Genomic DNA, 17,840 nt, shown 5'->3' on the forward strand with positions numbered 1-17,840 from the left:
ATACATAGACCTATAGGCCTACAACTTTCAAGATCATTCAGGCTGAGTAATAAATATACTTTTTCAGACATTGTTTTGACATAAGTTTCACATCAATTTGACGTCTTATTTCCTGACATCAAATCAACATCGATTTAATGTCAATGATATTGACCTGAGATGTAGGCACCAGAAAAAAACATGTCAGATTGATACCTTTGTTGGGCCTCTTTACAACCACAAGGAAATAATTTCAAAATATATTGAAAATATGCATATTCATGGTGGTCAAAATCTTGACTATTTGTTGATGTCAAATTGACGTCAAGGTGCCCGCTGGGTTGTTTTGGGTTTTGAGCAAATGATGAGCACAGATGAAAGAAACCAACACACATTTCAAATGTTTTAAAAGATGAAATTTAATAGCAGGCTTACAGTGAAAATGAATTATAATCAAGAAAAGGATGATAAAAAATCACAGTGACTGAAGGAATGCAACAACAAATCCATGCTTGAGTTTAATGAAGAAACAAAACAAAACTTCAGTCCTGGAACACACATTTAAATAATCAGATTAGTAAATTACATTTTGCATTACTGAATTATTGCATGATATAAAAAACATAGCATATTCATCTAGTTGTATTTTCAGATTTATGTTGTTGAGAGACTCTCTGCTGTCTAGGCTTTAAACTGATCTCTCTCAGACCGGATCGCTGGTCTCTGTACTTGCACGGTTATCGGGAGTACAGGTGTAGAAGTTTGCTGGATTTCCTTCGTTTCTGTCTGTGATGGAGTCTCCTTTCAGGTGGAAAGCTGAACACTTCCGTTCTTCTCTAGTAGAATCCTTCCCAATGGTTTTATCACTGTTCTCGCATCTTAAATACACAACATTAGGTCTGGGGACTGGCTCTGTGAAAGAAACAGTGAAAAAGTAAGAACATTCAGTCCACAGACAAAACAAAATGAAATCAAACACAACTACACTAGCCTTGCTCAAAGTGTTGTGACAGTACCATGGTACAATGATGGTAGCAGATACTGTGGTTATTTAATTGCAAACCATAAGTACTACACCACACTGGTTTACCATGTTAATGGAAGTACCATGTAAATACCATGGTATTAATCAAAGTACAATGTTTTACTGTACATTTGCATTGTTTTTGTTTTTTTAGTATGTGAGGCTAAGTAAAACCAAGCATAATAATATAATGCATTTATATTATTTATGTTATTGAAAAAAATTGTCAACGCACTCACCCATAACAGACAAGAGGAATTTTTGTTCCTGCTCTTTACCGTTGATATCAATGGTATAAACTCCACTATGTTCGACTGTTAGATTCGTAATAGTAATTTGCCCCGTCTCTGTATCAAGAGTCGTGATGCCTGTGAATCTCGGATTCGGGATGCGAGCACCATGATCATCCCATTCAATCACCTTGACAATATTATCACTATTGCTTCTGTGTTTCCATACAATGCTGGTGACAGGACGAAAAGAAACTTCATCACCCACTGCTTTCTTCACCGCTTTACCTAAAGAATAAAATATGAGAGATTATGTTAGTCAACATTCAACATGTCTGGGCTAGCTTTCCAGGCAGGATCACTTCCAACAACCTAAAAGTATCATGGAATTTCGACATAGTACAACATTATTTTCATTATAACTAAAACCTTGGAGTATCATAGGCCTATGTTACATGAATACTGTAATCGTTAAATATATAGTGTTGGTATAGGCCAGGGATGGGCAACTTCAGTCCTGGAGGGCCACTGTCCTGCAGAGTTTAGCTCCAACCCTAATTAAACACACCTAAACAAGCTAATCAATGTTTTCAGGACTACTAGAAAAGAGCTTTTGTCAGGGTTGAAGCTAAACTCTGTAGGACAGTGGCCCTCCAGGACCGAAGTTGAACATCCCTGGTATAGGCATACATGATTTTTCATACTTAGGTATGTTTAAAGTTTATTTTCTATTGTTTTTTAATTTTATATATGTGGATTATTAATTATAAAAATGTATGCATAAGTTATAATGGAAACTGAATAAGATATGTGACTTTCAGTAATTTACAAATGAATAAAGAAGAAACATAATTTGGTTAAAAATTTTTTTTTTTTAATGCTTCTATAGGAACTCAGAAGAGCCCCAGGTGGAGAATTATTGACAAGAAAATTTAATTACTGGATTGTGATAAGACAAGACAATTGTATGAGATGTCGTCAATTACTGACTGACTGTAAAGTGAACTTTGTAATGGGAGATTTATGCCAGGAATGTTTTTTCAAGAATGCATTCATTATGTGGGTAAATGATTTTGATGAGATAGAATATATTGTTGAATCTTATGAATTGATGACTGGATTGCATGTAGACGTTCTGGGAAAAATTAAACAGAATTTAAAACCTTTTAACCTAAAGGAATGGTTTAACGACTTAGATGCGCACAAAGGTTGGAAGATGGAAAGTCAGATTTTTGTGCATTGTTTGCATAATAAATTCACAGCTGAAATTATAAAAGTGGTCAAGTTTGACGAACTGCTTTTTGTCTTAGGCGGAGAAATTTGTGGAATTCCTGGAGAAGGAGGATTTAACTCCGACTCAGCCAATGCAGTCGAAACAGACTCAGACCAGCTCACGCCCTGGGGGGACGAATATCAAACAAGCGGCTCGCTCACTCCAGGTCCGTCTGGAGTGTCAGATTCCCTGTCTTGGCTTCTGCAATGATTGCCAGAGGGCGAGAAGGAGCCGTACGTTTTTGTGTCAGGATCCTTGGGGGCGTCTAATAGGAGCATGTGCACACGAGGTTACAAATGGACGACTTTTGAGAACAAGATTTGGTTGTTACCTTACGGTTGTTAAGCAGCACACAAAGATCTGGCCACCTGGTAGCGCCTCTAAGGGACAGGTGATAAATAAAGTTCAAATGAAACGTAAATATGATCGAATTTGGATTAAAAACTATATGGATGTGCATCATACCAATTTGCTGATGAAAGATGGCACTGTATATGTCTCTGGAAAAATATAACAAGTTTAAAGGTCAAGTTGAACCATACCTTAGCCTGAAAATGTTGGGATGAGATCAAGTCAGCAAAAAATTGCAATGCAGTGGGTGTTGATATAGAGGATGATTTTGCAATTAAACTGCCTTGATTAATGCTTGATTTGCTTTGTAGTGATGTAACCTAAATAGTAATAATGCTTTTGCTAAGGTAGATGTATGTAACCCTGTTAGTGATGTTGAACAAGATATGTATTATGTGATTTTACTATTATTAAGAAAACTACTTACTTGCATGAAATGTATGTGTTGACTGATTTAGAGTAGAAAGTACTTATGTATTAGAAATAGTTTATGATGTACTAGATAAAGTATATTTTGCAGACGATTAAGAGAAGAAAGCAGAGGAAGAGAAAGCGGAGGCGACGTGAGAGATTACGGCGTAAGCAGCTAAGAGGCGTGTCTAACCAGTTGGCAGAACTCCACTTGATGACGTCAGGAAAGGAGCTGGAACATGCATTCCGAAGGCTGCATATAAAAGGCTGAGAGAGAGACTGAAGAGTTGGATTCTGAATAGCGCAGTTTCCCTCGACGCCTGTATAACCAGCTGATTGTTGAAACTTATTATTACTGTAACCTAACTTTAACTTTGATATAACGCTTGTTAACTTTAATAAAACTTATATTATATTATTGGCAAGTTATTGTCTGAATAATTATTTAAGGACCTTAAGCGAGAACTGACCACAGGGAAGTCTGCTGAACTAATTGTAAGTATTTTGAATGCTTATAGTATTGTCCAGACTCGACTTTCCTTACCTACCTGAGAATAAAGGATAAATAGGTAAAAGGTGTAAAGGATATTTGAGACACCATAAAACAGGTGTGAGGGACAGAGTTTACAACTTTCCTGACGAGCGTACTTGTGTTTTGAACTATGTGCAACACTTCCCGTTTAGGGAACTTCTATTCAAAAAGACTGAAACTAATAATTTCTAATTATAAGCGTGCACTACAAATAATCATTATCCATGAGTTTGACTGAATGAGCTGTAAATCAGGAAAGTAATGCTTGGTATTTTAAGGTGACATGGTATCACGAGAATATCTACCCAGCAAACAAAACATTTTTACAACTTTTCACAACGTTGTATTTTGGTTGCAATGAGGTCATTTTGCAATACCACATTAAAATAAAATAAAAAACGTTTTAGAAACCACACCTAAAATTTTAAAATAAAGTATTGTTAGATTATTGTATCTCTATTTATTTTATCAGTCTTTTTCACTCACTGAAAAGAGTTTGCATGCCTGGAACGAGTCATGAACATGAAAAACCAATCCGTTCACAAAACATCCTCAACTTTTACTTCTGTACTTGGCTTTTACACATGGTCCTGGGATGGTGTAGCAACCAACCAATAAGAATATACATTACATCATATAAAATGCAAGACAAGGAGAAAAACAAGTCCATTTGGAAGAAGTGCATATTCATGACGCATGATCTGGCCAAATACAGGTCTTCTATCTGGGTTGGTTTCCAAGAGACACACATGGAGAATACTTTAAAACAGATGTGTGAGAAGCAGATACTTCTCTCCCTACCAACCCTTGCAGCCTTAAAGACCAGAGAAAGAGAAAACAGGCAGAAACAGAGACAGAAAAGTCAGGATGAGAGTTTTATCCTACAAATATAAAACATTTTAGAAACGTTGTGAACTTGGTAGGTCAATAAAATGAAAACAAAACCAGACCAAACTGCAACTTTTGTGAGACGTTTTATTTCGGTTTTTAAAGACGTGGCACTGCGCGACGCGGCGCTTCTCGTCTGGTGTGCGACCCCCTTTAGTATACGGTAATATAGTAGGCTAAGTCTTACATACTGATTTGTTAAAGTAACACTAAGTAGGTTTTCAACCTTCATAATATATTTCCAAGACCCCTGTGATGGTACATCGACTTAAAATAAGTTAAATGACACGTCTGCCATAGCCTGACGTGGTCTGTATCGCTTTTACTGGCACTATGTAACTTCGGGTTTCGGGTCGGAACCCGTGCACAAAAAGAACTACAAAATTCGAGTGCTTTACGGCATACGTCACTTCCCCCACCACTTCCTCAAATTCGGACGCTTTTGTCATGGCCGAAGCGGTAAAAAAAATCATGCATCATACTCTACCTTGTCTGTGGCCATTGTTGATTCCAAAGCCGGTGCTGGAGATCAACAGCGAGCGTGCGCGTGCGTGTGCGTGTGCGACAGTAGGCTGCGGTAGGCTAAATTATTTACGACAGCGCTAATGGACAATTCCGCTTGCAACCAGTAGGGCGACCGCAGAGGAAAAGATACTTGGTGTTACTTTAAACACATTTAAATTATAAATAAAACGTAATATAATGTGGTAACCTCCTACTGTCATGCTTTCCGTCTATCAGCCTATGCTATTTAGATCGTTATCTCTAGGCTTACACTCAACGAACAACATCTCAACACTAAATTAAAAGCCTGTCTCATATAGACGCCTGTGTCAAATACAAGCCGGTGCAGTTCGGCGATTTGGGAAAATTAAAGCCCGTGCTACTATTTGAAGTTTTACGTTAGGTCAGCCGTATGTACTCGTTACATCATAAGAAGAATGGTGTCTACGCTAATATTAGTCTCTCTGTTTATCCCGAGGTTTACCGCTGGATCCAGATCTGATGAAGGACCTGCGCCTGGACATGACGACAACGCAGTCCTGAAGTGTAGTCTCCCCCCTGTGAAGGCCTCCCTCCCTTCCCTTTACCTCTGTACAGATAAAACATTGTCAAAATAATTCCAGTTCACATGGATACGCGGAAGCGATATAAAATAAAAAAAAGTTACAAAAAAAAATCGGTATTATAAATTTTTAAGGTCAAACAAGTCATTTGTTGAGGTCAATTTGTAGAGAAAGACTACACGCCTGCGCAGATATATATTCAAACGTGCATACCTATAGACTAAACACGTAATACGCATGTGAACGCCGTCAGCGTTTTCACAGATTCACGTTTTTGAAGTTTACGCCGAGATAACTTTTTTACAACATTTTGCAACGCTTGCACCTTGCAACCTATTTCAAGGTTTGCGTTCTCGAGCCGCCAGGCACTGTTGTCGTGCGAATGAGCGGCCGGAGCGCATTAAGGGTTTTCTGTTAAGCCGCCTTTCCACTGCACACGACATTCACATACAATTATCGCATTTCGCACGCTAGTGTCAGTCGCACAGATCTTTGAAAATGGACGTGAAGCAACCGTTACCCTCGACTACCCTCAATGGTAACATTAATGATTTTAATGAATGTAATGCAAGCATGAATACATCCACACAAAACAAATGACCCTCAATACATCTAACATAAAAACATAGTAGATTTTATAGAGCTAATCAATATAAATATTGATTTAATAATTCTAAAATATTTATTTTCTGCCATAATTATTAATAACTGACATTATTTACAGAAATAGCGTTTACACAATAACATTAAAGAGTTAAAATATTGGTAATTCTAGCCTCGCGCTCATAGTTTTGATTGGAATACATCACATCCGGTCGACCGGTCGCATACGGTCTAGCCGCAGAAGTTCAACGGATCCAAAGCTCAAATCGGCAGAAGTGGACAGATTTCTGTCAAGGTCCTTGAGTAGAGAGTATAACGTCAGGGGTGATTTGGGTTGCGTTTTGGTTGGAAATTAAAGTCTGGTTGACGTCAGAACTCGGCTGATGTTGGTTTCTGACGTCAACCGATTTTCAACCGTTGGAGATTAACGTCAATCTGACATTGGATTCTGACATCAATATGATTTTAATTTTCAACGTTGGGTTTGGTCTTCTAAATGCGAATGTTGTCATTGTTTTGGAACACACTAGCTTATAGATAACAGTAACATATTCATACTAAAAGCCAAAAAACTGGGAACAGCCATTTGGGTGTCCGAAACCATTGTGGACGTTATTGAGTGACTTATTCAATCCCACGACTGGAACTGTGTTCTAGAAATAAATGTGATATTGATATGAGGGTAGGTTAGGCAGAGATTCAGAGGCATAAGGTACTGTAAGTATTACATGCAACAATGCAACAATAATAAAACAATGCATTGACATTTCCTTTTATACTTAAGTAAACATCGGTCTTTACAACTTATACTTGTAACGGAGTAATATTTGACCAGTAGTATCTGTACTTTTACTCAAGTAAGGAAGTTGTGTACTTTGTCCATCTCTGCAAATCGGATCTGAATTTTCCGCATACGCAAATGATCGTAACTCCCCGCAGCTCCCGTACGACTCTCCATTGGAAATGAATGACTTCCGGTCCGACGGCTGTCGTTTGTCGTGTGCAGTGGAAAGGCGGCTTTAGAACGGTGTCGTGTTAGCGGCCACTAAGTTAATAACGATCTTTGCAACGGAAGTGAATCAATCAAAACTAACTTTAGCTGGACAATAACTTTATTCTAGAGCTGCTGTAAAGTCAAAACAATCTCTGTTACTGTAATCTCCTGTTATCTCTGTAAAGCTGATTTGAAACTCTCTATATTGTTAAAAGCGTTACAAATGAAGGTGACTTGACTTACTCCGGATGCAGCCCATATTCAATGCATAAAAGTACCTCATAGTTACAAATTGGTACCAAATGTGTACATTTCAGTACATAAAGAAGTCTGTAAAGAAAATAATGAAACGTTTCGCTTTTAAGTGTTTGTAGTGCCGTAATTTTAAGATATATTCAGCTTTAAATTTGAAACTGTATTAAGTGACAACTTGGATATTTGAGTTCTCTTACGTAGAGTTCTCTCGTACTGCGTCGAAAGAACGCTACGGGAAAGATATTTCTTTGTCGAGATTGAAGCCAAAAATTAATCCTTAATTTTGTAATATTGTAAAACGCTTTTCTGAAGCATACAACCTAGGCGGAGCAATACAGCTCACCCATTGGCTGCTCTGCCAGAAAAGCACAGCCTATGCGAGGCCAGGACGCTGACCAATGAGGACGCTTCGCGCCCTTCTGCGTCACCTCCCGCCCAAACAGGCGTGGCCTAGGCCTATAAATACGAGCATAGCTGTCTAACACGCCGATTTTCTTAAATTCAACGAAGCTGCACGCATCGCTGGATTGATTCGAGCCACCACAGCCGTCTGGATACAAGCACCTCAGCAGGACGAGCCCTTACCTGAAGCCGCTGGTCTTCGCCGCCTTCAGCCGCCGTTCCCTGCTGCGCTTCTCCGGCGTGGATATATCCTTTCAGTTTTGTGTGTGTTTTGTGTGTGTGTTCGCCTACTGCGTCTCACGCTTTTTCCTCACAAAAGAGCACGAGCGTCTTTATAAAGATGTCTCGCTTTTCCTGCGGCTCCTGCCGAGCTGCGCTCATCGACGGGGACCACCACGAGTTATGTGTTTCCTGCTTGGGCGAGGAACATGCAGCTATCGCTCTCGGTGATGGCGGCTGCCATCACTGCGACATGATGCCAATCGCGACTCTGCGGACTCGCCTTGCATCTTTCGCCGAAGCTGCTCAACCGCCCCCTGTAGCGCCGCGCCGTAAAAAGCGCCGTGCTCAGCGGGTCCCGGAACCTCCCTCCACGAGGAGCTCGCCGCCGCCGCCGCTAGCTCCTCTCAACGTCTCGCTCGAGTCGCTCACCGACGGACAACAGCCGCAGCACGCCGCTTTGTCCGTTATGGATGACGACCAGCAAGCTGTATCAGAGGGAGATGATGATTGCTGTTCGCTTCTCGCTTCGGAGAGCGAGGGTTGGGCGAGCTCTGTGGACCTCCCCTCCCCCGCTGTTCGAGAGCGCAGAGGAGGGAAGATCAGCATCGAGGCGGAACTGATGCGTCTGCTCACACAGGCCGTGTCGAGCCTCGGCCTCGATTGGTCGACGCCCGAACAACCTGCACTCAACCGGCTGGATGGACGCTTCCTCTCTGGAGACCGCGCTGCGCCCCCCTCCAGACACGCACCGTTTCTTCCTGAGCTTCACGAAGAGGTAGCGAAATCATGGAAGGCGCCATTTTCAGCCAGAGTACGTACTTCTGCCTCGCCAGCATTCTCCGTAGTGGACGGTGCTCGAGACAGAGGCTACCACGCTCTCCCTCCGGTCGAGGAGGCGGTAGCGACTCACCTTTGCCCACCCTCTGCGGGACGGCGGGCTAAGGGAGTCCTACCATCCAAAGCTTGCCGCACGTCTTCAGCTCTGAACGGTCGCGTGTATTCCGCCGCCGGACAAGCTGCATCGGCGCTGCACACCATGGCGGTGCTTCAAATCCACCAGGCCAACCTCCTCTGCAAGCTAGACGAGGAAGGCCCGGGCGCGATCAGTGTTCCGGACCTGCGTAGCGCCACAGACCTAGCTCTTCGCGCTACAAAGTCCGCCGCACACGCCATCGGCAGGATTATGGCCACAGCTACTGTTTCTGAGAGACATTTATGGCTGACTCTCTCTGAAATGGCGGAATCCGAGCGCTCTGCGTTTCTCGACGCCCCCATTTCACCGGCTGGCCTCTTCGGATCCTCCGTGAAGGACTTCGCGGACCGATTCGCCGAGGTACAGAAAACTTCGCAGGCCATGAGACATTTCCTGCCAAAGCGCTCCAGTTCCGCAACAGGCCGCCCTAAACAGCCGCCTGCCCGAACTCAGCAGCGCCCCGCGCCCGCCGCGCCGGCCCAGCAACAACAGGCCCGAGAGAGACCACGGTCTCGCTCCGCCGGACGCCGCCCGCCACCGCGTGGTCCTCGGCCCAAGATCTCAATCAAGCCCGAGGCCTCGGCGCCATCCTAGCCCTGCTAGGAAAAAGACGGTGTTCGGGTCCCGCTGCGGCCGGACTTCCACCAAAAATTCCCGCTTGTACAGCCCTAAGTTCCGTGTTTGTACCAGTGTACTCAGCAGCCAACAAACCGGCCGTAAAGCCCGTTTGCCTGCACACAAACGCCGTTTTCACGGCGACCCAGATAAATCTAAAAAAGAGTTTAATTTCTGGTGTTCCGGCCAAGGCCGATGGTGTAATGTGTGTAACTGCAATGCCCACCCAGTGCCCATTCATTCACACAAGCACAGCCCCGTTCAACACAGGGTTTGCACACATAAAATCGGCTCACACTGATTGTGCTTTACGTGTAGTGAGCGTGCCCACTGTCCAGTGCCGACAACCACTACACACTGCACGTTCCGCGGTTTCTGTAAAAACGAAACTAACGAACGGTCAGTCAGTACACAAACACAGTGTCCCCGGTGTTATAAATGTGCCCGCCACCAAGCGCCCACGTTTATTCACAAACATAACGAGCCCCGTAGGGCTCGCCCCGCGTGCTCTCTCTCAACTCAGAGAGTCGAGCGCGCGCGGGACGCATACTGTGTTAAACATGTCCCCCGCCTCAGACGCCACGGCGTCCATGTCACAGCACATGGTTGCTCTCGTGTCGCCGCCATTTCGCGACCAGAGCCCAGATTACATTCAACCCCTAGTCACACGTGCAGATGCATGGGAAGGACTACCCGGGGTTTCAGAATGGGTGCTAGAGACTATAAAAAGAGGCTATTCGCTACAGTTTTATCGACGCCCTCCCCGTTTCACGGGAAAAGTCGAAACCACGGTAAAAACAGAAGTAGCACATCTACTTCGAGCCGAAATAGCGAAGCTATTGAGCAAAGGGGCCATAGAGCCTTTATCTCAAGCTCAGAGCGAAGGGGGCCTGTACAGCAGATATTTCCTGGTACCGAAGAAAGACGGGGGTCTCAGACCCATTTTAGATCTAAGGCGTCTGAACAAAACGCTTGCAAAGCGGAAGTTCAGAATGCTCACGACCAGAGGTATCCTCGCGCAAATTCGCCGAGAAGACTGGTTTATGGCAATAGATCTGAAAGACGCGTATTTTCACATACAAATTGCGTCACGTCACAGGCGATTTTTGAAATTCGCCTTCGAGGGCCGGGCATATCAGTACACAGTCCTGCCATTCGGCCTATCCCTAGCACCTCGTACATTTACAGTGTGCATGGACGCGGCGCTGGCACCCCTGAGACTCCGGGGCGTTCGAATTCTGAACTATTTGGACGATTGGCTAATTCTGGCTCAATCGCCGTCAGAACTCGCTCACCACAAGACACTAATACTCGATCACCTCGAGTGCTTAGGTCTGAGGGTCAATTGGGAGAAAAGTTCACTGTTTCCCAGTCAAAGGATCTCCTTTTTAGGACTGGATCTGAACTCACTGTCTATGACAGCACAGCTGTCATCACAGCGCAGGCGAAATACCCTGCAAATGGCGAAATCCTTCCTCAGCGGCCACATAGTGCCACTCAGGAGATTTCAGAAAATGCTGGGCCTCATGGCCTCAGCCTCAGCAGTGCTGCAGTTGGGCCTGCTGCGCATGCGCCCACTACAGTTCTGGTTGAGAGCGCGCGTACCGCGCCGAGCATGGCTACACGGTCGCTATCGCCTCAAGGTCACTCAGGAATGCATTTCAGCCCTGACACCATGGAGAGCGTCAGACTGGTACCGGTCAGGTGTAAGCCTGGGGACTTCCTCGAGCCTGAAGGTGGTGTCCACGGACGCGTCCACCTCAGGCTGGGGAGCACTGCTCGACGGCAGTCCGCTCTTTGGCCAGTGGTCAGAGCGAGCCAAACTACCGCACATAAACTGCCTGGAAATGATGGCAGTGGACTTTGCGCTGAGGCGCTTCTGTCCCCGGATAAAAGGACACCACGTCCTGGTCCGCTCGGACAACATGTCGGTAGTAGCCTACATAAACCGCCAGGGTGGCGTGAGATCCCGGAACCTATTCAGGTTAGCGGAACGCATACTGGTGTGGGCCCAGCACAACCTGCGCTCGTTAAGAGCAATGCACGTGCCAGGCCACTTGAACGTAGGCCCGGACAGACTCTCACGGAACAACGTTCCCACTGGAGAGTGGTCCCTACACACACAGACAGTGCGTCTGCTGTGGAAAACGTTCGGCAGAGCGGAAATAGACCTGTTTGCAAACCAGGAAAACGCTCATTGCCCAGAATTCTTTTCGAAGAGCACGAACGCGCTGGCCAGAGTCTGGCCCCGCCGCCCGCTCTATGCTTTTCCTCCTGTCTCACTCCTGCCTCAAGTGCTGGAGCGTATCAGGGAGAGCGGATGCTCAGTACTGCTAGTTGCTCCATTCTGGACGAATCAGACCTGGTTCCCAGCTTTGATGCAACTGAAAAGTACTGCCCCGTGGCCGATACCAGTGAGGAGAGACCTCCTCTCACAGGCCAAGGGCTCGATTTTGCATCCTCACCCCGAGCTTTGGTCCCTACACGTATGGGCCATAAACGGGTACCCGCTAACCTCCCAAGAGGAGTGTTAGACACGATCGAACAAGCTAGGGCTCCGTCTACTAGACGGCTCTACGCTTCCAAATGGTCGGTGTTCTCTGGATGGTGTTCAGATCAAGGTCTGTCACCACTTCAGTGTGGAGAACCGGAGATTCTCTCCTTCTTGCAAGAGCTATTGGATAAGGGAAGAACCCCATCCACGCTCAAAGTCTATGTGGCTGCCATATCAGCGTTCGTTAATCCAACGCTTGGCCGTTCACTAGGCAGGAACGACCTGGTGGTCCGCTTCCTGAGAGGCGCCAGGAGGTTAAACCCTCCAAGGCCTCCTTCAGTCCCCGTTTGGGACCTTTCTACAGTGTTGAACGCTATGAAAGGGGCCCCTTTCGAGCCTATTCACTCAGTTGACATGAAACACCTGTCTCTCAAGACCGTGTTTCTTTTGGCTCTCGCTTCAGTGAAGCGTGTGGGAGACTTGCAAGCGCTCTCAGTGAGAGCTTCTTGTATGGAGTTCGGTCCAAACGACTCTATAGTCGTGTTGAAACCGAAGCATGGGTACGTGCCTAAGTCCCTCAACACACCGTTCAGGGCTCAGGTCATCTCCCTGTCGGCCCTGCCGGCCTCAGAGGACGGAAATAGCTCCCTTTGCCCGGTCAGGGCATTAAGAGCTTACGTGTCCCGCTCCGCTGTTTTTCGACAGACGGAGCAGCTCTTCGTTTCGTTCAGCGGGCGCTCCAAGGGACGAGCCGCAACGAAACAGAGTCTGTCTCGATGGGTAGTGGACGCCATTGCGCTAGCCTACGCATCTGGAGGCTTGGAATGCCCTTTGGGCATCAGAGCACATTCCACGAGAGGCATGGCCTCCTCATGGGCTTGGTATAGCGGAATCTCGTTACAAGATATCTGTATGGCGGCAGGCTGGGCCTCCCCGTCTACATTTATTAGGTTCTATAACCTAGAGGTTCCTGCGTTGCAGGCTAAACTGCTCTCGGTCTAGAAGACTATGTATAAGTGTTCCTGCCCCGCACTGCGGCCCAGGTCACTTCAATGGTAATATGTACAAGTGCTCCTGCCCCGCGCTGCGGCCCAGGTCACTTCAATGTCTAATATGTAGGGGTGTCACGATTCTCCAAATCCTCGATTCGATTAAATTTTCGATTCTAAGGTCACAGTTCGATTCGATTCTCGGTTTCAAAATTTTTTTTTTTTCAAAGCACAGGTTGCTATGCAATTTTTAGACCAAATTTAAATTTAGACCAAATGTCAAATTTAAAACATTTATTAAGAACACAATGTAACAATAACTTATATTTTCAGTCAATTGGAAACTTAAGCAAAATAGCCTGCGATAGTTTCTCCTTTGTAACCCCTTCTTCACAGAAGATGACATTCAAGTTCACAACAAACAAACAAACAGTTTAACAGCTAAATCTATGCGTCGCGCAGAGCCAAGTCTTTAAAATTCTAACACTTTATTCTCTGTGTACACACACACACACACACACACACACACACACACACACACACACATACCGGCGGCGCCATTCGGCGTCTCATAACATGGACATGATCTTAATTCCATAATGTCCATAAACATTGCAGGTCATAAACTGAGAAAGTGTGCGCGTCTGGTGTGCGATACCTCGAGTTGTCATAGACGCGACGCGGCGCTTCTCATCCGGTGTGTGCGATGCCTCGTGTTGTCAAAGACGCGGCGCTTCTCTTCCGCTGTGTGCGATGCCTCGAGTTGTCATAGACGCGGCGCTTCTCGTCGGGTGCGGACCCCAGAGGAGGTTGACTCGCAGCATTTCAACACGCGTGTTTTTTTCCGCTTGACAAGCCGACCGAACGTGACATGGGGGCGTGGCAGCATCGACGATTCCATTTTTTAATTCGATGATCGAGATTGTGACTTAATTTCGATCGATTTCGATTAAAAATCGAAATCGTGACACCCTTACTAATATGTATAAGTGCTCCTGCCCCGCGCTGCGGCCCAGGTCACTTCAATGTTTTAAGCATCACTCACTGACAATGTGTCCCATGAGCATGCTATTACCCCTCATATATATCTATATTTACATATATATGCTATTATGCCTTGAGAGGCACTACTATAAGGGATGATGCTATTTTAGCCGCTCTCCTTATACTTCTTGGGGTAGGCGCTTGTATACCAGGGCGCGCGCGCCCTTAGGTGTCTGTGTCGATCCAAGAACACGCACGGCGGTTTGCATGGGGTTCCCGTAGCGTTCTTTCGACGCAGTACGAGAGAACTCTACGTAAGAGAACGTACTCGGTTACTAACGTAACCTCGGTTCTCTCTAGGAGAGGGAACGAGTACTGCGTCTCATGCCGTGCGTGTCCACGCTGCGTCGCTTCATTGACGAAAATCGGCGTGTTAGACAGCTATGCTCGTATTTATAGGCCTAGGCCACGCCTGTTTGGGCGGGAGGTGACGCAGAAGGGCGCGAAGCGTCCTCATTGGTCAGCGTCCTGGCCTCGCATAGGCTGTGCTTTTCTGGCAGAGCAGCCAATGGGTGAGCTGTATTGCTCCGCCTAGGTTGTATGCTTCAGAAAAGCGTTTTACAATATTACAAAATTAAGGATTAATTTTTGGCTTCAATCTCGACAAAGAAATATCTTTCCCGTAGCGTTCTTTCGACGCAGTACTCGTTCCCTCTCCTAGAGAGAACCGAGGTTACGTTAGTAACCGAGTACGTTTTCAACACGTTCAATCTAGGGAATTTATTTCAATGATAAATTTTAAGTTATGATAACTAATTGCAATAATTTTTCACACTGAATAAATAAGTGTGTCTAAACCTTTGACTTATCTTCAGTAAGTACACAGTTTAACACCATTTTGCAGAGTCAATGTGAAAAATATTGTTGTTTTACTGTCATAGATTCACGATTGTACGTCAGCAGCGAAAACAGGAATCTTATGTTTTATATCAATATTTAAGGTCAGGTTTGTTCAAACCCTTAAAGTTCTAGATTTACAGTAGATATGTTTCCTTACAGACAACACAAGATCATTTATAATAATTTCAGCATGTGAAATTAGAAATACTTACATGACACTGTGATACTCTCACTTTTGTCTTTGCTGACAGGATTGTGTGCCTCGCATGAGTACGGTTTATTCTCCTGTACTTGAGTAAATGACAAGAACACTTGAGGTTTATTTTCATTCTGGATAATTTTGTCTTCTTTATACCAGGACAGAGTCAGATCTTTTGTGTTTCCGATGTCACAGGAGAGAGTCGCCTTCCCATCATCTGTGCATCTGATCCTCACAGCAGGTTTAGGGGCCTTTTCTGTAACAGAAACATGGCGGTTATTTCCTGTAACTACTATAGAAATATACAGTCTGATTTTGTAATTACTATTGTGTTGGAAGGGTAGAAATATTTGTCATCTTACCATAAACTTTAATTTCCATTTCTCCTTCACCAATATCTGTACCCTCATTATTAAATGTGGTGAATTTATATTTGCCCGTGTCCTTCAGACTAACACTCGAAAATCTCAATGATCCGTCTCCTTCCATAGATACACCGTCATATTTGACTTTGATAGGCCCATTTTTCCAGCGAAGAATGTTGCCGCGTGTGTCATGGATCCATCTTATATCAGGAGGTTTCTCATTGTTTCTTGTTCTCAGCTTAATGATGCAGGACGTTCCCACTAGTAGATCTTTTCCACATGTCTCTGTTGAGACTACAATAAATAAAATCATATTAGTATTTAATAAAACTCAACAGGGTTCAACTGCTCTTGTTTGGTTCACTATGAGGAAAAAGTGTAAAAACAGAGAATGAATAATTCTCAGGGTGGGTTTCTTTTTAAAAGTCAATTTGGGTTCAGACACTAACTTTAGACAACACAGTTCAATATTATATTCTATCATCACACTGTACGGGGTAAGTTGTCACAATAAGGGATCTGCGTAAGGCAGCCTATTAAATCAGAACTTAAACAGTAAAATTATTATAAAACAGCTGAAAGGTAAAAGGTCACTTAAAAATCCCAAACCATTGTTATGGCCAACAGAACTTAAAGTTGTGTAAAATTACAACACATATGCCCTGACCTGACATTTATATATATATAAAGAAAGAGTCCTGAGTTCAAATCTGCCTGATGTTTTGACTTATGTTAGTGTGTTCCTCTGTTTATCCAACAGATAGTTAGCAAAAATCTATATAATACTGAAACTTCACAAACATTTTTTATAATTTAAGACTGTTTTGAACTAGATGTTTGAAACCAACAAATCAGTGGATAAAACAAGACTCAAAATAGTTCCTGAAACACAGACTTTGTGCTGAACTAAAAATAAAGGGAGTTTGAGCAGCGATAGAAAAAACATTTTGGGTCCCCAAAGAACCTCTCAGTCAAAAGCTCGTAAGAAGCATTTCTTTCTCATTTCAAAGAACATTTTAATAATCTAAAGAACATTTTTCAACTTCAAAGAACTTTTTGTGGAATGGAAAGATTCCATCGATGTTAAAATGTTCTCCAGAAACATAAAGTCCATTACAGAACCTTTATTTGTAAGAGAGTAACACTATAATTTAACTACATATCTAAATGTTCGACTTTCTGTGTCTGCTATTAAAGACAGACACAAATAAACAGCAGTTTGCATGAACGTCATATAGATTTGTATTTAAAAGTGTCCAAAAATTACAGTAGAAGTGCATTTGTTGCTTTAAGGCCATTTTTCTTGATCTGACACAAAAAAATGGCCTTAACAAATTTTTCTGACAATTTAGATGTTAGATGAATTTTAGAGTTATTATAATGCAGTTTGCATGAATTATTATTTTTTTTATTACTTTTAATCTGATTATTCTTTAAATCCTTTGATCGCAACTTTTGATCTCAACTACAAAATATACAAAAAAAAACAGCTTCTCCACTTCAGTCTATTAACATATCTATACAAAATGAAGTCAGAACCTACCAGAGAGTGCAGCGAAGCCACAGAGGAACACAAGTAAGAGATTGTATTGGCAGCTCATTGCTCTTCTGAACACAGCAAATGTTCCAGAACCTTCTTCACACTCGACTGGAGGAAACTCCAATAGTATCAGCAGCAGAACCGCAGTTTCAGAACCACAGCCACAGGGCGGAGCTTCATTCTCTTCTGCTAAATATGAGCTGCTTTCACATGGATTTATACATGTCTACAATATTTAACAACATTACTTTTAAGTCACTTTTCTGTTCATATATGCATTAGATATCATGATGTACAATAAAAAACTTAAATGAGCAGGTTAAAGGATAATATTTTATTCATGTTGTTAATATTAAATAATTATTAATTAATAAAACGTATTCATATAGTTTTAAGGGGGGGGGGGGGCAGGTCTTTCTGCAGAAATGGCGTGTTAAGAGTCAAGAGTTTTGTGTTTTAAGATTACATTTTTGTTGTTAGAATTTAATAGAACGTTTTTAAACCTATTATTTTAGAAATATTTTTTAAATATCCTATTTGTTTTCATACA

At 43.5% G+C, this 17,840-nt stretch overlaps 1 protein-coding gene across 1 annotated transcript; it reads right to left on the bottom strand.

Annotated features, from left to right (window-relative positions):
* Positions 1-370: 370 nt before the first annotated feature.
* Positions 371-17,462, bottom strand: LOC307000374 (cell adhesion molecule CEACAM1-like). Its single transcript, XM_079615930.1, has 5 exons — positions 17,294-17,462; positions 15,748-16,044; positions 15,399-15,641; positions 1,243-1,521; positions 371-891 (listed from the first exon to the last, which is right to left on the bottom strand). The coding sequence occupies exons 1-5, from the start codon at positions 17,349-17,351 to the stop codon at positions 683-685; spliced, it is 1,086 nt and encodes a 361-aa protein (XP_079472056.1). The 5' UTR covers positions 17,352-17,462; the 3' UTR covers positions 371-682.
* Positions 17,463-17,840: the final 378 nt, after the last annotated feature.

Source organism: Phoxinus phoxinus, assembly GCF_949152265.1.
Source record: "Phoxinus phoxinus genome assembly, chromosome: 6".
Taxonomy (NCBI): Eukaryota; Metazoa; Chordata; class Actinopteri; order Cypriniformes; family Leuciscidae; genus Phoxinus; species Phoxinus phoxinus.

Coding starts and splice junctions, on each gene's coding strand:
- LOC307000374 (XM_079615930.1), bottom strand. CDS start 17,351: ATGAGCTGCCAATACAATCTCTTACTTGTGTTCCTCTGTGGCTTCGCT. Junction 15,642..15,747: donor AATGGAAATTAAAGTTTATG/GTAAGATGACAA, acceptor TTTCTGTTACAG/AAAAGGCCCCTAAACCTGCT. Junction 1,522..15,398: donor TGAGAGTATCACAGTGTCAT/GTAAGTATTTCT, acceptor TTTATTCTTTAG/GTAAAGCGGTGAAGAAAGCA.